This window comes from Dryas octopetala, chromosome 1, assembly GCF_963921425.1.
Source record: "Dryas octopetala chromosome 1, drDryOcto1.1, whole genome shotgun sequence".
Taxonomy (NCBI): Eukaryota; Viridiplantae; Streptophyta; class Magnoliopsida; order Rosales; family Rosaceae; genus Dryas; species Dryas octopetala.
The window spans coordinates 16,283,406-16,302,694 of NC_141366.1; the positions used below are offsets into that span (position 1 = coordinate 16,283,406).

At 35.9% G+C, this 19,289-nt stretch overlaps 1 protein-coding gene and 1 pseudogene across 1 annotated transcript; one reads left to right on the forward strand and one right to left on the reverse strand.

Moving 5' to 3' along the window:
- The first annotated feature begins 3,755 nt into the window (after nt 1-3,755).
- Nucleotides 3,756-5,139, forward strand: LOC147298527 (mitogen-activated protein kinase kinase kinase 18 pseudogene; annotated as a pseudogene).
- A 4,119-nt stretch (nt 5,140-9,258) lies between these two features.
- On the reverse strand, nt 9,259-11,033 carry LOC147298528 (uncharacterized). Its single transcript, XM_086229420.1, has 5 exons — nt 10,990-11,033; nt 10,687-10,839; nt 10,530-10,603; nt 10,335-10,414; nt 9,259-9,941 (listed from the first exon to the last, which is right to left on the reverse strand). Exons 1-5 carry the CDS (start codon nt 10,991-10,993, stop codon nt 9,785-9,787), a joined length of 468 nt encoding a protein of 155 aa, XP_086085546.1. The 5' UTR covers nt 10,994-11,033; the 3' UTR covers nt 9,259-9,784.
- Between the last annotated feature and the right edge of the window lie 8,256 nt (nt 11,034-19,289).

Below are 19,289 nucleotides of genomic sequence, written 5' to 3' on the forward strand. Positions count from 1 at the left end.
ACCTCATTTCAACAATGGCTCTCTTTACTAACCTCTCTTGCAGATATTTCGAAAGCTGACCATGAACGACTCCTCACTATCTCTTCCTTCCTCATTTGGGAGATTTGGAAGGAGCGTTGCAAATTTGTTTTTGAAGCTGTTCCGCCTTGCCCTACAGCTGCTGCTTCCCGTGCGGATTGTACGGCCAAAGAAGTCTTTTTACTCTCTTGAAGCCTCCTATTTTTGAGCCCCCACCAAGACCCTTTATTGCCCCCCTTCCTCTCGCCAGAATTGGGTTCCCCCCATCGGGTTTCACAAAAATTAACCTTGATGGGGCTTGGAACCCCCTTACATTGAAGTCGGAAAGGGTGTGATAGCCCGAAACAACTTGGGATCCATCATGGCAGGCTTCTTTAGGCATTTCTTTGCGTTTTCGGCTCTGGAAGCCGAAGCTACTGCTGCTCTGGATGCAGTTATTTTAGCCCAAGACTATAATTTCACCAGTGTCTTGTTCGAATCTGATTGTAAAAGTCTCATTCAAGCTATTTCAAGAACAACTCCAAATACTGATTGGAGAATCTTCCCACTAATTTATGCCATTCACCAAGCTCAATCTTCCTTCCATGCGGCGTCTTGGTCTTAGGTGCCCAGAGTTGCGAATCAGGCGACAGATTTCATCGCTGCCAAAGCTTATAAAAGGATGTGCCCCGTTACCTGAGTCCATAGACCTCCATCCTCTTTGGTCTTCCTTTTTTCTCGCGACGGCCTCCCCTGCCCTTCGAATTCAGAACCTATCACTGCGCACCATCAGTGACTAGTAGCTCTCTCTTTGGGGTACTTGACTTTTGTTTGTGGCAGTTTTGTTGTCTTTGTCTCCTTTTGGTTAGGTTCTATTTCTGTTCCTGCTCGGTTTGAGCTTGGCTTCGAGCCTTCTCTTTGTAACCCCACTTTTGGGTTGTTTTAGCTTATGGAATGAAAGTGCAAGTTTTTGACCTAAAAAAAAAAAAGAATTAATGCTCGTTGAAATTGATATGTTGAGCAAAATAGAACTTTTAATGATTATATCTTCAAAAGGTAAATTAGAACCTTTTTTTTTTTTTTTGAAAAAATATTCTTTGATTTGAATATTATGTTTTCATGTAAGATATTGGAGTGAACTAAATATAATTTAGAAAATTAGGATTAAATACCAAATTCCAATAATTTTTTGGTATAACATGAAGACCATATAATATTTCAATTAAACTACCAAATTTAAATATAGTTTTTTAGATTAGGTCACAAATATGTTGGCCCCTTTGATTTGAGCCTTTTTCATTTGACATTTTTATCCTTTGGCCCACATATGATGAGTGTTAGTTAAAATTTATAAGGTTTTGACAAAAGTGCCCTTGAAGCTTTTATAGTATCTTGACAATTTGCTAATGTGATCTCAACTTCATATTTAGTTGTGACTGTACGACACTCACAACTTCAAATTTAGTTATGACTGAACGACAGTCACATCTAAATTGTGAGACAGTCACAGTTAAGTTGTGACTTAATTGATTTTTTTTTAGAGAAATTATACTACAATATAATATAAATAGAGGTCAAAACAATATTTTTACTCAAAATAATATATAGTATAGTGATGTGAGTTGTCTTTTTCAATTTACCAAGACAGTCACAGTTAAGTTGTGACTAGATTGATTTTTTTTAATAAAATATAGTATAAATTAATGTAATATTTGTGATGTAAATTTTTTTATTTTTTTATTATAGTGGCATGTGATGTAATATTTGTAAATTCTAATACCTTTTACTTTATTAATTTGTTTGACTTTTCAACTAGTACCTAATCTAAAATGCTATTTAATTTTAGTACCTAAACTAAAAAGTTATTGAAATTTAGTAGTTAAAATCAATGGACCTTTTAATTTATGAGTTATAGGACTTCATCCCCCAAACCTAAATTAAAATCATTAAACCCTTATAAAAAATTTAAATTTGTATGAATTTGAAACAGTCACAATTGTAACTGTCGAACAGTCATAACTTGCTGTTTTGCTGAAAAACTATTGATATTTGGTATTTAATCCTAATTTTCTATAGATTAAAATCATTAAACATTAAAGTTTAAGCCTTGTAAATATTGAAAAAACAACAAATCAATAAAAAAGTTATGACTGTTAGACAGTCACAGCTCAGTATAACTATGTTTTTTAAAGTTGGTACATAAACTGAAATTTAGTATCTAAAGTGAAATGACAAAAACGTTTTGGTAGTTATAATGAAAAAACATTGTAATTTAGTAGCTAAAGTCAACAAACCTTAATTAGATTTCCCAACCTAATTATTTTGTACACTTAGATCTCAACAAATAAACTTACATATTAATTAATTAACTTTAATTAATATGTAATTAACTTTAATTAAGTGAGAAAAAAATAAACTAAAGGTCGGTTTGGTATCATTTTGCAATAACAGTTTTTCGTTTTACAAATTTGAAAACCCCATAAAAGGAATAGCTTAGCTCAGTCACACTCCTCACACAAGCTAGCCTAGGAAACGCTTTCTTGTTAGGATGAAGATAGCACAATTATGTGATGTGGGTCTCAAAAGCTTTGCCGAAAGCTGACACATATACATAAATCATAATATAAGACGAGGAAAAGATTGAAAACTTGAAACAAAAAAGGCAAAGAATTGGTAGGTGGCATGTGAAGAAAGGGACTTAAAAAAATCATTGGGTTGCTTGGAAGGGACAAATGAGTTATCACAACAAGGTATCATACCATTTATACTCCATCTTCATAATTGGCGTATGTCCCAAGCTACCTCACAGCCGTCCAAACCAACTTAAGTAACTGCTGTGACCACTCTCACTTGTTTGGTTTGGTATGGATTGTAACGAACCAGACTGGTTGGTGTGTTTTTGAGAGATCGAATTAGAAACTCAGAATGTGAGTTGGAATTGCCGAATTGGTGTGGCGGCTTTGGCGGCTTTTACAACTAAATCCCAACTGTCCACCTCCCTATGCACTCTGCACTCACCACTCACAATAGACAAAATTCTTTGCTTTTAGGAGTTGGTTGCTCTCTCAAACCACCTTCTTTTCTTGTTCAGTTATGCCCTTTTCCTTTGTTTATGAATGGTTTGTAAATTTTTAGCCAAAGGATGGTTTGGTAAGTCTCAATTATTAATTGGGTACAGCTTTCTTTTAATTAAATTAAATTAAAAATGGGTACAAATTATCCATCCAACTAATGAATTAGGATCCAAAAGTTGATTATTGCTAGTAGCTTTCTACTTGACAGAGAGACTATTGAAAGACCAAAGAGTCGTTAATTAAAGTCAATCCAATCTCTATTGAATAAGGAATATCCAATGAAATGATCCAATCCATTGTGCTTAGTACAGTTGTAGCCATACACGTACACATACAGGAGTAAAGTAAGGATTAAGCTAATTACGTCAACACGTGGGCAGCACAACTCATCCAATTAACTCATTCCTAATTAGTAATTAGCTATTAGCTAAGCCAAATAACCGCCGGCCAAAGTAGTAACATTGCAATTTGCACCCTCCTTTTGCCACGTGGATCCCTCGGATGAGCAGTCGAGAGACGGCGGCCGCCCATTGGTCCAAAAGCCGAAAGAGCAAGAGAAAGTTGTCTTTTTTTTTTTTTTGAAAAGAAAAAAAAAAAGCATAGCTTCTCGCTTAAGGCCAAGTTAGCCAACCATACCAAGTAACAAACCACACCAACAAGACTTACTCATGCTCACTACTCACTACTATATATGCAACCTCACCAAACAAACCAGCTAAAATTATTTGTAAATTCTTCCACATTCATAATGGACTGGACCAGAGGCCCAACCATTGGCCATGGCTCCTCCGCCACCGTCTCCATCGCCAAGTGTAACAACTCCGGCGACCTTTTCGCGGTCAAGTCAACCAAGCTCTCACAATCCCAACTCCTTCAAAAAGAGCAACAATTTTTATCCACATTAAGCTGTGCCCAGATTGTATCATACAAAGGCTGCAACATCTCCACCGAAAACGGCATCGTTTTCTACAACCTCTTCATCGAATACGCACCTGCCGGCACACTCTCCGACTCAATCAGAATCCAAGGCGGTTCGCTAAACGAGTCCACCATCAAAACCCACACAAGGCAAATTCTGCTCGGTCTTCGGTACCTTCACTCCAAAGGATTAGCTCATTGCGACATAAAAGGCCAGAATATTTTGGTCACCAGCGAAGGCGCGAAAATCGCCGATTTGGGTTGCGCTCGGAGCGTGGATTGTGATGATGGGTCGGTCCCAATTTGTGGGACCCCTGTGTACATGGCACCGGAGGTGGCGCGTGGGGAGGAGCAGGGGTTCGCCGCCGATGTTTGGGCTTTGGGGTGTACGGTGATCGAGATGGCTACCGGGCGGGCCCCCTGGAGCGACGTTTCGGACCCGGTTTCGGGTCTGTACCGAATTGGGTTTTCGGGTGAGGTTCCGGAGATACCGGCTTCTCTGTCGAAGCGAGGTAGGGAGTTTGTGAGCAAGTGTTTGAAGAGAGACCCATTGGAGAGGTGGTCGGCTTGTGAGCTTCTCAAGCATGATTTTTTTGTTGACGATGAGGAACCCAATTGGTCAAGTAGTCCGACAACTGTGTTGGATCATCATCTTCATGGGTTATGGGACTTTGACGAGGAGGATCCGTTGGATTTGGATCACAATCGGAACCCGACCCATGAAAGTAGTTGTTCAAATTCAGCTAGGGAAAGAATTAGACAGTTGAGTGAAGGCAAAGCGGCGTCGTTTGCAGGAGTGCCCAATTGGGCTTGTGATGAAGATTGGGTCACAGTGAGAAGCAACAACATAAAACATTCAGATGGGCTCCCATGGAATGAGGCCCGTGATTATGAAGAGCCAACAAATACAAATGTTAGCAGTAATAGTAGTGGGTTGGGTTTGGATAGTTGTAATGCAGCTAGCTTTAGTAGCAGTAGGGATAGGAAGCTCAAATGTAAAAACTATTATGTGTTTTGTGGAAACCTAAATTTTGTAAACAAGGATTTATGGTTGTTTGACTTTGTGCATCATATTATTGATCAGCTCCTTATAATTCTACTCTGGGTTCATTGTTTTATTTCATTTTTACCTAGATCGGGTCTAACATGACTCATCATATTTTCATCATGCATTGCCAATTAGAGGTATACAACGGCCCGGCCCGGCCCGGCCCAACCCATTTAAAGTCGGCCCATTTAATAATTTGGCCGGACTGAGCCGGGCCATTTAATAATTTGGCCGGGCCGAGCCGGCCCAATTATTTTAAACCTTAAGTCCAGTCCGGCCCATGGCCCACCCAATAATGGGTTGTGCCGAGCCGGGCCAGCCCGATTAATTATTTTAAGTTTATATTATTATTTAATAAATCAAATAGTCTTTAATGTCATTCCATTTTCTATCAAATATTTTAATACTTTCATTCCATTTTTTATTCAATTTCACCACCAAAATCAAAATAAAAAATTGAAACAAGGTTAATAGTAAATTTTTTAAAAAAAAAAATTTGAAAAATACTAGTATAAATGGGCCGGTCCAAACCCATAACGGGCTCGGGCCGGTCCAACACAAAACGGGCTAGGGCCGGGCCCGTGCCAGATTTGGGCCGGCCCAGCCCATTGTACATCTCTATTGCTAATTAACACAAGAGTGATGAGCTACTGACCAACATGCTAATTTAGGTGCTCAAGACAGTAGCAAATAGCAAATACATATTCTCAAAAAAAAAAAAAAAGCAGTAGCAAATACATAGTAATAAATTAGAATTAAGATCGGCACATAATTCGATTCTTTTCAATAAAAAATTTCAAGAATCAACATTATTTTGGTATTGTAGCACAAATTTCATTAAAAAAAAAATTAAAAAGATGTGCAATGCCTTCCAATTAGCCAAAAAATTGAAACAATTAGGATTTTCCAAAAGTTATAAAATATGCTTTTTACATATCTTCTTTTGTAAATTTTAAAGACACCCACATAGATTACGTTTTTTTTTTTGCAAGCGTTGTAAATTGTGAAGCGTAGAACACGTCATTTAATTATGATGTTTTTTTAGTAGTGACATGATCGATTTGTTAACTTAATATATATTGTTCATCGATAATTGTCTAATCTGGTATTAGAGCTTTATTTGCAAGAGGTCTTAGGTATTAGCATAGGTTACAATCATCCCATCATGCAAGATTAAAAAAACATATGATCACAACACGAATTATGTGACGCTTGTTGAAGTCCCTCCCCTAGAAAATTCTTTAATTTAGAGAGTTTTGATGTCAGTATTTACTACATGTGTATTCTTTAGTTTTATTTAGTCCCTCATGTATATTTTCATCATGCATTGCCAATTAACATATATAGGAGTGGTGGGTGGGTGGGAGAGCGACCAACATGGTAATTTAGGGGACAGTAGCTCCAGTTCTTAATTGGTAATTTACGAGATTCTATTGCCTGATCGAAGTTGCTCCAGTTCTTGGTAAGTGTCCTTAAGCTTCTTCAAATCCCTGTCAATGTTCTTCATGCACTTTACAAGGTTTCGAGTCCTTGCAAGAGTTTGTATTACTATTTCTTTAGTCATACCATCATGGAGGTGCTCCAATAAATTATCATAGATCTTGTTGCGAGCTAGATTCAAGTCTTTCAAGATCGAAATGATAGTTTCTAGCTAGAAAGAAAAAGAAAAAAAAAAAGGTTGAGTAATTAATAAACTTGTATGCGTACCTTGGTTCCATTATGTTTTTTTGGAGTGTGTTTAATTTGTAACAAAATATTCGGCTTCTGCTTTCAAAACATATTTCAATATCTTATAGTCGTTCAAAACTTACACACACCAAGTAAATTCATGATCATAGGATAAACATATTATAACACAATTTGAATAATATTGGGAATCGTAGTGATATGGGGATTATGGACTAGATAGGGCAACATCATAATATATACTATATAGAGATGCATGCCTTGATATGGGGATTATGGACTAGATAGGGCAACATCATAATATATACTATATAGAGATGCATGCCTTGATATGGGTTTCCCATCCATACTGCTAAAGCTAGGCTAGCTAGCTGCATTAGAAGTCTCATATGATCACAACACGAATTATGTTACTTTTGTTGAAGTGTCCCTCCCCCAGAAAATTCTTTAATTTAGAGAGTTTTGATGTCCCTATTTACTACATGGGTGGTTATATTCTCACCCCTTTCTTATTTTCCCAACCATTTTAATTAAAAAAATAATGACAAATTTATCTTTTTGTAAAATAACCTCTAAGGACTTAACTTAAAAAAAAATTAAAAAAAAAAAATCTACTCTACCTACCCTTCCCTACTCACTCACCTACTTACAACGATCTAAACTCCATAAACCTTTAAAAAAATTTCTCTTCTTTTCTCCTATCATTATTCCTTTGATTATACTATTTTTGGGTGATATAACTGCAAAATCCTTCATCAGGCACACCCACCAAACCATGCCAATTGGTCTCAAAGGGCACAGTTTGCAGTGCCTATTGATCATCTAGTCACGGTTTGGGGAGTGGTGCGATTGGGAGGCGTATCCATTGTCACACTGTCACGGTTTACCTAACCGTGAGTCCATTTAGACCGGGTCCCACACCATTCGGCATTAGCATACTTCAGCCAAGCTTATATACTTGAGCCAAGCTTAAGCCAAGCTGATATATACAAGTGGCTTAAAGTGGCTTGGTGGAAAATGAGACCACTCCAGTTAATGCTCTCATGGTTGTACAACCGTGAAACACTAAATAATATTAAAATATGCTATACTGTGACTGTGTAATCTGATGTCTGACAGTGAGTTAACAGCCACAATAGAAACTAATGTGTTAGTCAGTGCTATTCTTAGGCTACACTTACAAATTAGTTGGGATATTGGTTTGAATGGGAGAGTTGGCAGCTACTGCAAAATGGAGTTGCTTAACAAATAAGGATTTCCAAATTGAAAATGGTTTTGTTTGTAACATCCATATGCATGGCAGAATTAAAATTTGATTGGACCTCATGTAGCTTTGGACATGGTTTCCAAATGTGCTTCTTGCTAACCAATTAAAGAACAAGATAATAATGCAGTAATTCATACACAAGAAAACTCAGAAGTTGATCCAAAAGCAATTACATGTATATTAGAGATCATCCATTACAAAACACCTCTGGTGTTCCAAATGTGCGTTCCAAATGTGCTGTTGTACAATACACTTAAGCAGAAAACTACATCGTTATACTGATCTTTGTTCACCAACCTAAATTCACACCCCCCACCACATTCACAAAAACAAAATAATCCACTTTACAGCACTATCATCCCTTCAGTGTCATCCTTTTCTGGATCCCCTACACCAAGCTCAAGATCCTACTAGTAATGTAAAGCTCACATAACTACAAAATGAAATTTGTTGGACTGTACCACAAAAATATGAAAAAAAAAAATTGAATGTGAGTACTTACAGTGAGCTTAGAAAGTCCTTAAATTCCTTTGAGGGTTTGCAGTTTATTTTGGGCAACCGATAACCATCCTAATTCACACATGACTTCAACCCCTGTTTTTTTAATAAGAACCAACACATATAATTATATAAACATTTTGTATTCAGTATAGTCACAAAATTCACAACACTAAGTCACTAACTTCTCAAATTGATTACCAACATTATATAAACAATTTGCATTTAGTATAATCAAACAATTCACCACACTTATATTCTCAAATTGCTTACACAATAATAAAGTAACTCGTGTAAGAGATAAACTATAACAGCTGAAAATTTAAGTAACCAAACCCCAAATTGAACACACATGGCACTATAGAATGTATGGAAGAGACAATTAAATAGACTTGTTGTTGTAAGCATTTCACCATGGCACTAGTATGAACATAAAATGCATAATGAAATATAAAGATAAAAACAAAATAAAATGAATAAATGTTTTATTAAGAGTGAATGAAAGTGAGTGTGTAAATGAAACCTACTTAGTTCTCGAATTGTTCAAAATTTTCTTCCTCAATTATGTCATAACTCAATTGACCCAAGAGTCTATCAATGTATTACTGTAAACAGTCATAACCATCAATGGTATACAAAGGTCACATCAATAATAAATTCAACAAAAAAAGTGAAATTTACATTTACACTTGCGAAAAAAAAACTTACAATTTCTATACAAGTCTTCGAAGATCCAAGTTAGATGATCCAGAGAATCGGGTTGAGGTAAAAGCTTAAAAGTCATGTTAACCATAAAAAGAAACATAGCAAAGCCAATATAGGTCTGCAATATGGTAATTGAATTAAAAGAGTAAGTCACCCCTACAAAAGAAACCAAAAGGAAGAAACAAAACTTGTCTAATGGTATAGACTTACAAGGAAAGCAACCTGGTTATGTGCCCATGTGAGAGAATTGCCCCTGTGAGATTGTGTATGCACAGGCTAGTAATCAATCACTTAACATCAAAATAAATAAATGAATATTCTATGGATAGAAAAAAAAAATTACAAAACACAGTAGTATGATCATAGAATTTTGTCTTTCAATTACAAGTATTCCATGTTGCATAACTAACCAAGTTCAGCAGGGATGTACCTATTTTACAAGTGAAAATACTTTATGGATGATGGAGAGATGACTTTCAATAGCAAGGGCTGGAGAACTAGAAGGTAGCAGGAAAGCCCAGACTGTTGTCTGCTCGACAGAAGTTCTTGTCCATATAAGTTATGAGACAGGGAATAAGAGAGATTCAAGTCTTACACAACAGCATCTAGGCCAGCCAATTTGGGTAAAAACCGCCTGATATGATCTTCAGCTGCTTTCTCAGATTTCAGTGTCTCACAGTTGAAAGAAACCAAAATCTTGTTCTTCCCATGCTGTTCTTCAACCATATCTACAACATCCTCCTCCCAACTGCCTACCAATTAATGCAAACAAGAGGCAATTGTTATCTACATGCAATGGTCGATCATGAAAGGAATAATTGTAAATAAAAATGGAATTTCAGATATGAAACTATGAAACTACATAACAAATGGAGTATAGAAAAGGTTATTCCATAATTTAGTTATTATCAAAATCTGAGGTAATAGTTTAATCAAGTCATGGAAGACATTGCGTTTGCGCATGATTCTAGAAATTAGAGAGATACAGGAGTATCAAGGCATAAACTTTTCACAAAAAATGATGCCAAAGTATCTACGGTTTCAAATATACTAATGGACATACACCAAAGATACAATATTTCCAAGAGTCTACTGTATTGCAAGAACCAGCAAGATAATTCTAATTTCTAAAGTGGGTTACCCATGAGCATGATCAATGCTATTCAACCTGGCAGCATCATGGCCTCTACACTCCACAACAATGACTTTTTCTTTCTTTCTCTGTCATCAATCATAAATCCAAACCCATTAGAGGTCATAAAGAGAACTAAATTGATGACAGGCAAAGAACCATTCTGCTAAAACAAAAAATAAAAAATAAAACAATCCATCATACATTGTAGTCTATGATTGCAAGCTTGATTAGACGATAATCCTCTCCCCTGCTACACTCCTTTTCACATGCCAACTCTACAAACATGGTACAGGGCATTCATGACTAAGCATCCAAAGGCACCATGATAAGATCACAAACCGAGACAGAAAGGAATTACCAGTTCCATGAAGACCGTAGCAAACGTTAATGGAACCGTGGTGTTGGATGAAGTGGCCTGATATGGACCCACATGGCAACAGTGCTATTGAAGCCACTCCTTCCATTACCTCCCCTACGTTCCCTCTCTCTGATTCCACTTCCCCTCCTTCATCTGCCACAAAAAGAAAAAGAAAAACAGAAGTAAAATACGGAAACACAGCATCTACCCATTTATTCTTAGATGCTGGTGGACTGATTAATACCCATCAACGAGAAAGAAAAGATACATAAAAGGAAACAAGAGAGGGACATGGTGACTTACCCATTTGTCTCCTTTTGCTCACAAACTTATTCAGTTATTCTCAAAAAAAAAAAAAACAAAGAAACCTGTTTGTTTCTGGGCTTGGGTTGAGTAGATCTGGCTGATTGAAGTCGCCAGAAAATGAAGAGAGTGGTCGCGGCTAGGGTGGTCGTCGAGATGATCTGAAAGCACCCATAAACTCAGAGCAACGAGGAGGTGAAGATGGGAGTAGTTTGACATGCCTCCATCGCTGGAATAGTGAAATCGCCAGCGACAGGGGCGTTTTGTGTAACTTTGAATCATTTCGATGGCTGGGTGTTTGGATCGACGAAGACCAGAAGAGGAAAGAGGAGAGGGAGACGAGCGTTTTGGTGGTGGTCTCGTCATCATTGGCCGCCGGACAGAGATGGTATCACCGGAGAAGACTCTCGGCAGAATAGAGAGAGGAGAGAGAAAGAGAGGGAGGGTGCGGCTGTGTTCAGGAGGAGAAGATACAGTAATGTTGGAGCTGGCTGATTATAATAAAACCCTAGTTTGCAAAATTACAATTTTGCCCTCACAACTTCATATCACATATGCAATATTATTTTGGTCATGGCACAGTATGTAAACCGTGACTAATAGATAAAATCTGACAGTAATGATGAATCGCCTCTGGAGGACCGGTCTTCTCAAGAGAGGTCCGGTTCTTAATTCAAGCAGAAATGATGGATCGCCTCTGGAGGACCGGTCTTCTCAAGAGAGGTCCGGTTCTCTGTTGCTTATAATTTCAGGGTTTAGGGTAAACCGTAACAGTAGCAATAATACTTTTGATCATGGCACAGTATGTAAACCGTGACTGAAAGATAAAATATTACTTTTGGAATAGGCACTGCATGAAAACAGTGACTAATAGTTTAAATATACACAATTTATTCAAAACCGTGAGACTTTAGATAACCACCAAACTTGTACAAAATCCGAACAATACTAGTACATGTCACGGTTTGGAAATCTGTGAATTACTACATGTCACAGTTTGGTCATCTGTGACTTAGTAAATGCGAATGTTTCAGTTATCGGCTCCGTTGCAGCGGCTCCACGCAGCCGAAGCCGCTGAATTTTAAAAACCCTCACAGTTACTAGTGCCTATTATTAAATTACTCACGGTTACACCGTGAACACTAAGTTTGAGTTACTGATTGCTCAAAACCATGTTTGGAAATGCTGTAATCTCATTCGCCTCATAACTGTGAGTCATTATTCGTGCCTACTGTCCATTTTTCCAGTAGTGATAGACAATCAAATTGACGTCGAAGATTATTCACCTAGTGAAAAGGTAAGCAAAACAGTTCTTTTTGTGAGATACTTTCATTTTTGTTTTTTTGTTTTAGTAGGACAACCATGTGAGTTCAACTCTTGGGTGGAACGACCATGAAAGTGTATGGGTGAATGATTTATTCAAATTACGGGTGGAGTTAGCTTTCTTTTGAGACTGGTGAATGGAGAGAGTTCAATGGATCATCTCCAATTGAAAGATTGCTTGGAACCAAGAGTTGAACTGCATCCACCCATATTGCTAAATTCATCCACCCGTAATGCAATTAATGGTGGTTCGAGAATGGCATCCAACTTTTATGCTAAATTAATCCACCAATTGAATTGCATCCACCAATTAATAATGAGTATTAATTATGGAACCGAGATGATATCATATGATCCTTTCCGATCATTGTCTTCTTCCTTATAGCTATAATAGGGAATATTGCATATCAATCCGGCCTACATCTAATTAAGATCGGTGAGAAGAATGTTTATTGAATGAGTGTTTGAGTTGGTATATCAAAGGGCCTATTATAAGAATAATAAAAAGTATGAAGAGTGTTTTGATATTTTTTTTTTAAATTTAATAAGTGATATATAAAAATAAAGTAAATAAAAAAATAAGACAAGTGGATGAGAATATAACCACTCTTGCTACATACGTGGTTTTTACTAATTATGAGTTGATGTCATAGATATCCAAAAAGTACTCATCTGAAATCAAACATAGAATAATTTATGAACTATTCTGAAAATACAGGTGATAAAAAGGTAAATACGTGCTTAATTAAGACAGTAGCAAATCCTGAACTAATTCCAAGAGTCATGCAATGTTACCTTGGTATAGCAAAACAAAATTCTATTTTTTTTTTTTTTTGAAAAGAAGAAAAATTTCAAGAGGTGGGCAATTCCTCATTGATCACGACCCAAGTATCATCCTCATTGGTATTTGTTGAAGGTGAAAAAGTCTAGTCCAGTGGCTGCGAGTGATCCCATGTAATCTCGTCCACAACAGTATCATTCTCACGCTGACGATAAGGGGCACTAGAGGCCAACTCAGAATGCTCATCGTTGATTATTCTTCTGAGCTCGGGGTCAAGTTGGTCGAGCCATCTAGGTAGTTTCGTTATTAGTTGCTGGAACCATGCGTGCACATGTGGTCCGATGATGACAAAGAGGACTAGGCCGAGCAACGCGCTGCACCCTACAAGTCCACAATTAATTAAAATCAAGGAAAAATTTTACAATGCAAATACGTATGTCATGCAAACATTATATGTTATGTAAACATTTGTTGATCTTTGAGTATTAAAGAATTTATCTTTTCATTATTAGGGTATAAATTTTCTACTATTAGGATATAAATTCTCTACATTAAAGGTATTTGTATGTGTTTAGAGAAAGATTTCACATTGAAAATGTAAGACCTTACATATGGCTTATAGGGTTTGAGTTACTTTTTCCATTGCCAATTGATTTTGGGATGAATACTTAGATTTCTATTATAATATCAGAGCAGACTATCCACGTGTTAAGCCCAATGACTACACGTGCTTCCACGTCACCCAATATGAATTGTTCACGTGTTCAGCTTAAATGACACCATACGTGCGAAGCGTGTTGAGAGAAAAATTTCATATTGAAAAATGTGAGGCCTTACGTAGTAATTTGTATGAGTTTAAGCTACTTCTTTCATTACCAATTGATTTTGAATTAGACGCTCCAATTCTATTAGTGTGACATATTAAATAAGTTTAGATGACATAAAGTGTTTGCGTTATAGATGTGCTCCATAATCAAAATAATATCATATTATAACAATAACTAAAACAAAAAGCAATGCAAAACAGTACAAGAAAATCACAACTCTTCTTTTGTTTTTCTTTCTTTACTTTTTCCACCGACATATAATAATGCTCAGAACAAGATTAAAAAATTAAACAACCTTGTCAATTTAAAAGACTTATAAACTCTAAGGTATTAGAGGAGTTAGTTCGGATGTGTAATTGTAAACCCATGCACCCGAGTTCGAGTCTTCAGTTCAACCCTTGGAGCCAGGAAGTAAGGGAGGTAAAATCCCTTATGAATTTCCTAGGCTCGGCATAGATTGTCTACCTTTGACTGACCTAAGAGATTAGTTTGGTGTGCGAAAGCTGACCCAAGACACCTTCAACTACCCAAAAAAAAATCTAAAAAGACATAAATATATATATGACAAGTTTGGTTCTTTTTTAATGACTTTTTGTTATTTTTTTTTATCTTATCCTTGAAAAGTTTTAATATTTTAGGATAAAGAATTATTTCGGATAGTTAAAACCTAAAATTTAATCGAGTAACGAGAGAGTCCAAAACTTAGGAGTTAAAACTTAACGATCTAACCAAAAAACGGAAAAAACGGATCTCTCGATCAATGATATATACTTTATATATTAAACCTTCTAAAGAATAAGATCGTGAAAAAAATAGAAAAAAAGGTAAAAAATCCATGTCCACTGTAGAAAAAAAAAAAACTATATATATAGCTAGTTAAGTTTGATGACTTACATGATATTATCATTATTGCTGAAACCACAAGTTTGAATATATGAAGGCACAAAGTTACGGTCTTGGTCACCACCTTCCTCAAGGGAGTATCGAACAAAATCGCCAGTGCCACATCCAATGCGAAAACCACCGAGAACAGTACCTGACTCATTATCAATATTGTGTGTGTGTGTGTGTGTACGTGTAAGTTTTTTTGTCAAAGGATGGTGTAGGCAATCAACAATGAAGAAGCTGATGGCTTGTTATATAAACTAATCTATTGAAAAACCCTAGTGTAGTCCGTGGCGGATCCAAAAATGATTTCGTATGGGGTTAAGATTAAGGTTGAAGTCCAAGAGTATGTTGGAAGAGCCGCCGAAAGTGTATCTAGCTCACTTTGTTTTGAACAAATACAAACACATCAACCAATAAAATAGAATTAAAATTGTAGTATATTCCTTACATAATCTCAGAAATAAAATTTATTATAACCAAGCAGCCATCAACAAACAAAACGGAAAAAAAAAAAAAAATTATTACGGGTGTTGTGCTCTATTACTTAAAGTCATCTATCATACAATAAAAAAATCATAGAAAGAAAGTGTGAATGAGAAAGAAAATGTAAGTTTTTTACCGAGCAAGATCATAATAATGAAGCTAACAAACTCATTTGAATAACAAATCAAAAAATAAAAGGTACTTAAGTATTTGCATGAAGAAAACTCACAGTTATATTCAAAAATAGAGAACGAGAAAGATGTTTAATTGGGGCATGCCATAGAATGTGAACACATATTTGCATTAAGTTGTTCTCTACATTCCCTGGAAAGATTTTTTTAAGTAAACTCTTAAATAAAATAAAAATAGAAAATACATGCAACATTATTGATCAAATATCAAATTCAAGGAAATAGAAAACAAAAAATTGCAAAAACTTACCCAAAGGTGAAGTCCAAGCTTTGTGGGAGGAAATGTCAGAGGAAGAGGTGGGAGGGCGGAGACTGGCTATGAGAGTGGTGAGAAGTTGGGAACAGACCACCGTTTTGGCCATTTAACAAGTGAAATCCTAAACTCCACATCTTTGTCACGTGATTCAGCCTATCTTCTTCTTCTTCAGTTCAGTTTTTCTCTGTGGCATTTTCACAAACACCTGCAACTGTCTTTGCCCCTCCATCTTCAAGAATCAACCATGGTTTCATGGGGTCAAGATTGTTCGCATAGGCTAAGTTTTTAGAGTTCATGGGGTCAATTGACCCCATTGTACCTGTAAATTAGTTCCTAATTGAATTATAATTCCTAATTCTAATGGGTTTAGGCTGTACTAGAAGTTCCAATGAGAAAAAAAAGGGTTAAGGAGACTGAAGATAGAAAGGAGTAATATGAAGATGAAAAACCAAAATCTACAAATACTCATTATTAAGTTTCCTTTTGAGTTTTCATCCTCTTTTTCTTTTGGGTGAAGGAAATAAAGACGTAGAAGTTAAAACCAAAGGAAAACTCTAAGATGGAAGGTCCCTCGAAAATAATGGGAGCTTGCTGGATTTGGGCTGATCATCTGGTGGGTAGTGCTCTGTTTGAGGACTCTTGTGGGTTTCTTGAGGCCTTGGGCCATTATTGTGTAGTAAGGTGTTCTGGGCCTGGGCCTTGTTCTAGCTTCTCTTTACTTCTGCATTTTTCATGGATACTGCTACTAACAAAACAATAATGCAATCCACACAATCCATCCAAGATCACTAGTCACCAAACACCATTTATTGGAATTTATTTACAAATTGTTTTTCATAACTTACAAGAAAATATAAATAGCCAAGAATATATATATATATATAGAAAATCTACTAAAAATTCACTATTATTAATTTATTACCCTCAAAATGTATCACAATTTTACAGAGACAAAATTGATCCATTCTACTTCAACACTCAACTTATAGTGATTAATTTATGATAGAGCCTATTTCCTCTTTTTCTTATTTTTTCCCTTCTTTTTTTCCATCCCATTTTCTCCACACTAACAGCATATATGGCAATCTGAAATGTAATATATAAATCCATCTTCGAACTGCCAAACAACTACTATGAAAAATAAAACTGAAAAAATAATAATATATATAAAAAATTGGGCAATCCTTTATATATGAATCTTTCTTGCTACCTGAACGTGACAATTTCCAGTCCACTGACTGCAATTGGTTCTTTAAATTTTGGTTTTCTTCAAGTAAACGATCATACTCAAGAAGGAAGCCTTCGGATTGTTTTCTTAGGGCAACAACATTGGCTTCTGCAGCATGAACGTCATGAACGTCTTTTGTCTTTGAATCAAGTTCAGATTCTAGATGTTTGAGTCTTGTGCGTGATGTAGCCATCTCATTCTCCAAGGCTTTGATCTCATCGATCCACACCGCCAGCTTTCCCAACCTCAGATTCTCGGGTCTGTTTCTTAATGGCTTCCATGCCCTTTCTTCGTATACGAAGCTCTCTAATATAGTGTGTAGCCTGTCTATCATAAGACCAAGGAATAGGGAGAAACCTGCAAGTATATATGGCAACTCATATGGGTTCATGGCTGAACAAACAACAATGATAAAAGTACGACCACATTGCAACCCACAACACGCGTTATGAAGGCACAGCCAGCCAGGTGATTATCTTTTACGGTCAGCAAACAAAAACTACTCTATAACAATGCAAAAAGCAAGAAACATATATTAGTTACGTTTAAAAGTACATGAAGATCACATATGTTCTATTCGTTTTAAACTGGTTGCATTTAGTAACTGACCATACTACTGATAGAGATGGCATAATGAAAACTGAGAAATGCATTTAACAAAGATAAGGCCGGAATGCAAGACTCTAGCAGCAGATCGATAAAATACTTCTATGCTTGATACAACCTATACAAATGATGGAGCTGGTGTGTTATCACATTGATGTATACATTATATATCAATAGATAGAATGACCTATATTACTTTTAAACTCTTTCCCTTTCTTTAACAAATTAATTTAATATTTAATCCTCCAACTCAATTAAGAACAAAAGAGAGTTCTATTTTCTTGCTCTAAATGGCTTTATGGCGGTAATTAAGCTCATTACTCATGATTGACACAAAAGTCAACAGAATGCACAAAAGTCAAAAAAAAAAAAAAAAAGGCAGTAGCAAATACATAGTAATAAATTAGAATTAAGATCGGCACAGAATTCGATTCTTTTCAATACAAAAAATACAAAATTTCAAGAATCAACATTATTTTGGTATTGTAGCACAAATTTCATTAAAGAAAAATTAAAAAGATGGGCAATGCCTTCCTTAGCCAAAAAATTGAAACAATTAGGATTTTCAAAAGTTGTAAAATATGCTTTTTACATATCTTCTTTTGTAAATTTTAAAAACGCCCACATAGATTACGTTTTTTATTTTATTTTTAGCAAGTGTTGTAAATTGTGATGTGGAGAACACGTCATTTAATTATGATGTTTTTTTTAGTAGTGACATGATCGATTTGTTAACTTGATATATATTGTTGATCAATGATTGTCTAACTTGATATTAGAGCCTTCTTTGTAAGAGGTCTTAGGTATTAGCATTGGGTATAATCATCCCATCATGCAAAATTGAAAAAACATATGATCACAGCACGAATTATGTGACGCTTGTTGAGATGCTTTCAATTTATTTTTTTTTAGTAGGACAACCACGTGAGTTCAACTCTTGGGTGGAACCACCATGAAAGAGTATAGGTAAATGATTTATTCAAATTACGGGTGGAGTTGCTTTCTTTTGAGACTAGTGAATGGATATATCATCTCCAATTGAAAGATTGCCTGGAACCAAGAGTTGAATTGCATCCACCCGTATTAATTAATTAGTTACACATAATCTAATTAAGACTGGTGGGAAGAGTGTTTATTGAGTGGGTATTTGAGTTGGTATATCAAAGAGTATTATACGAATAATAAGGGGTGTGAATAGTGTTTTAATATTTGTTTTCAAATTTAATTAATGAGTGTGTAAAAATAAAATGAATGAGAAAATATAATAAAGGGGGTGAGAATATAAGCACTCTTACTACATATGTGGTTTTTGTTAAGTCCTTTACATGACTCATTATATTTCCCTCAAGCATTAATTGCCAATCAACATATTAGTGGTGGACTAAGGACAACTGTTGGCATGAGATAAGTGAAGTTAAAGGTACCGCTGCTTTTCCCAACTCATTTTAGGCAAGAACTACTTCTTTGCCCTAAATTTGAAATCAACCAAAAAAAGAGCTTCCAATTACCCAAATAATTTATGATAAAGGGTACAACTTTGATCTTTCAACCATGATGCAATTCTTTCTAGCCACGGTACTAAAAAAGATACTATATGCTCATGCAACAACTTCCGATTCACACCATCTCGAACCATCTCAAGATGCTTCATTGCTGAAGTGAAGTCATCATGGACGCCATGAAAATCTATAACCTCAAGTCGTTCCAATTCCTGGTA

Bases quoted from the DNA above. Each gene is read 5' to 3' on its own strand.
- LOC147298528 (XM_086229420.1), bottom strand. The intron at 10,604-10,686 runs GTAATTCCTTTC...CCATGTTTGTAG, and splicing joins CTACGGTCTTCATGGAACTG to AGTTGGCATGTGAAAAGGAG. The intron at 10,415-10,529 runs GTATGATGGATT...GATTGATGACAG, and splicing joins TTGCAATCATAGACTACAAT to AGAAAGAAAGAAAAAGTCAT.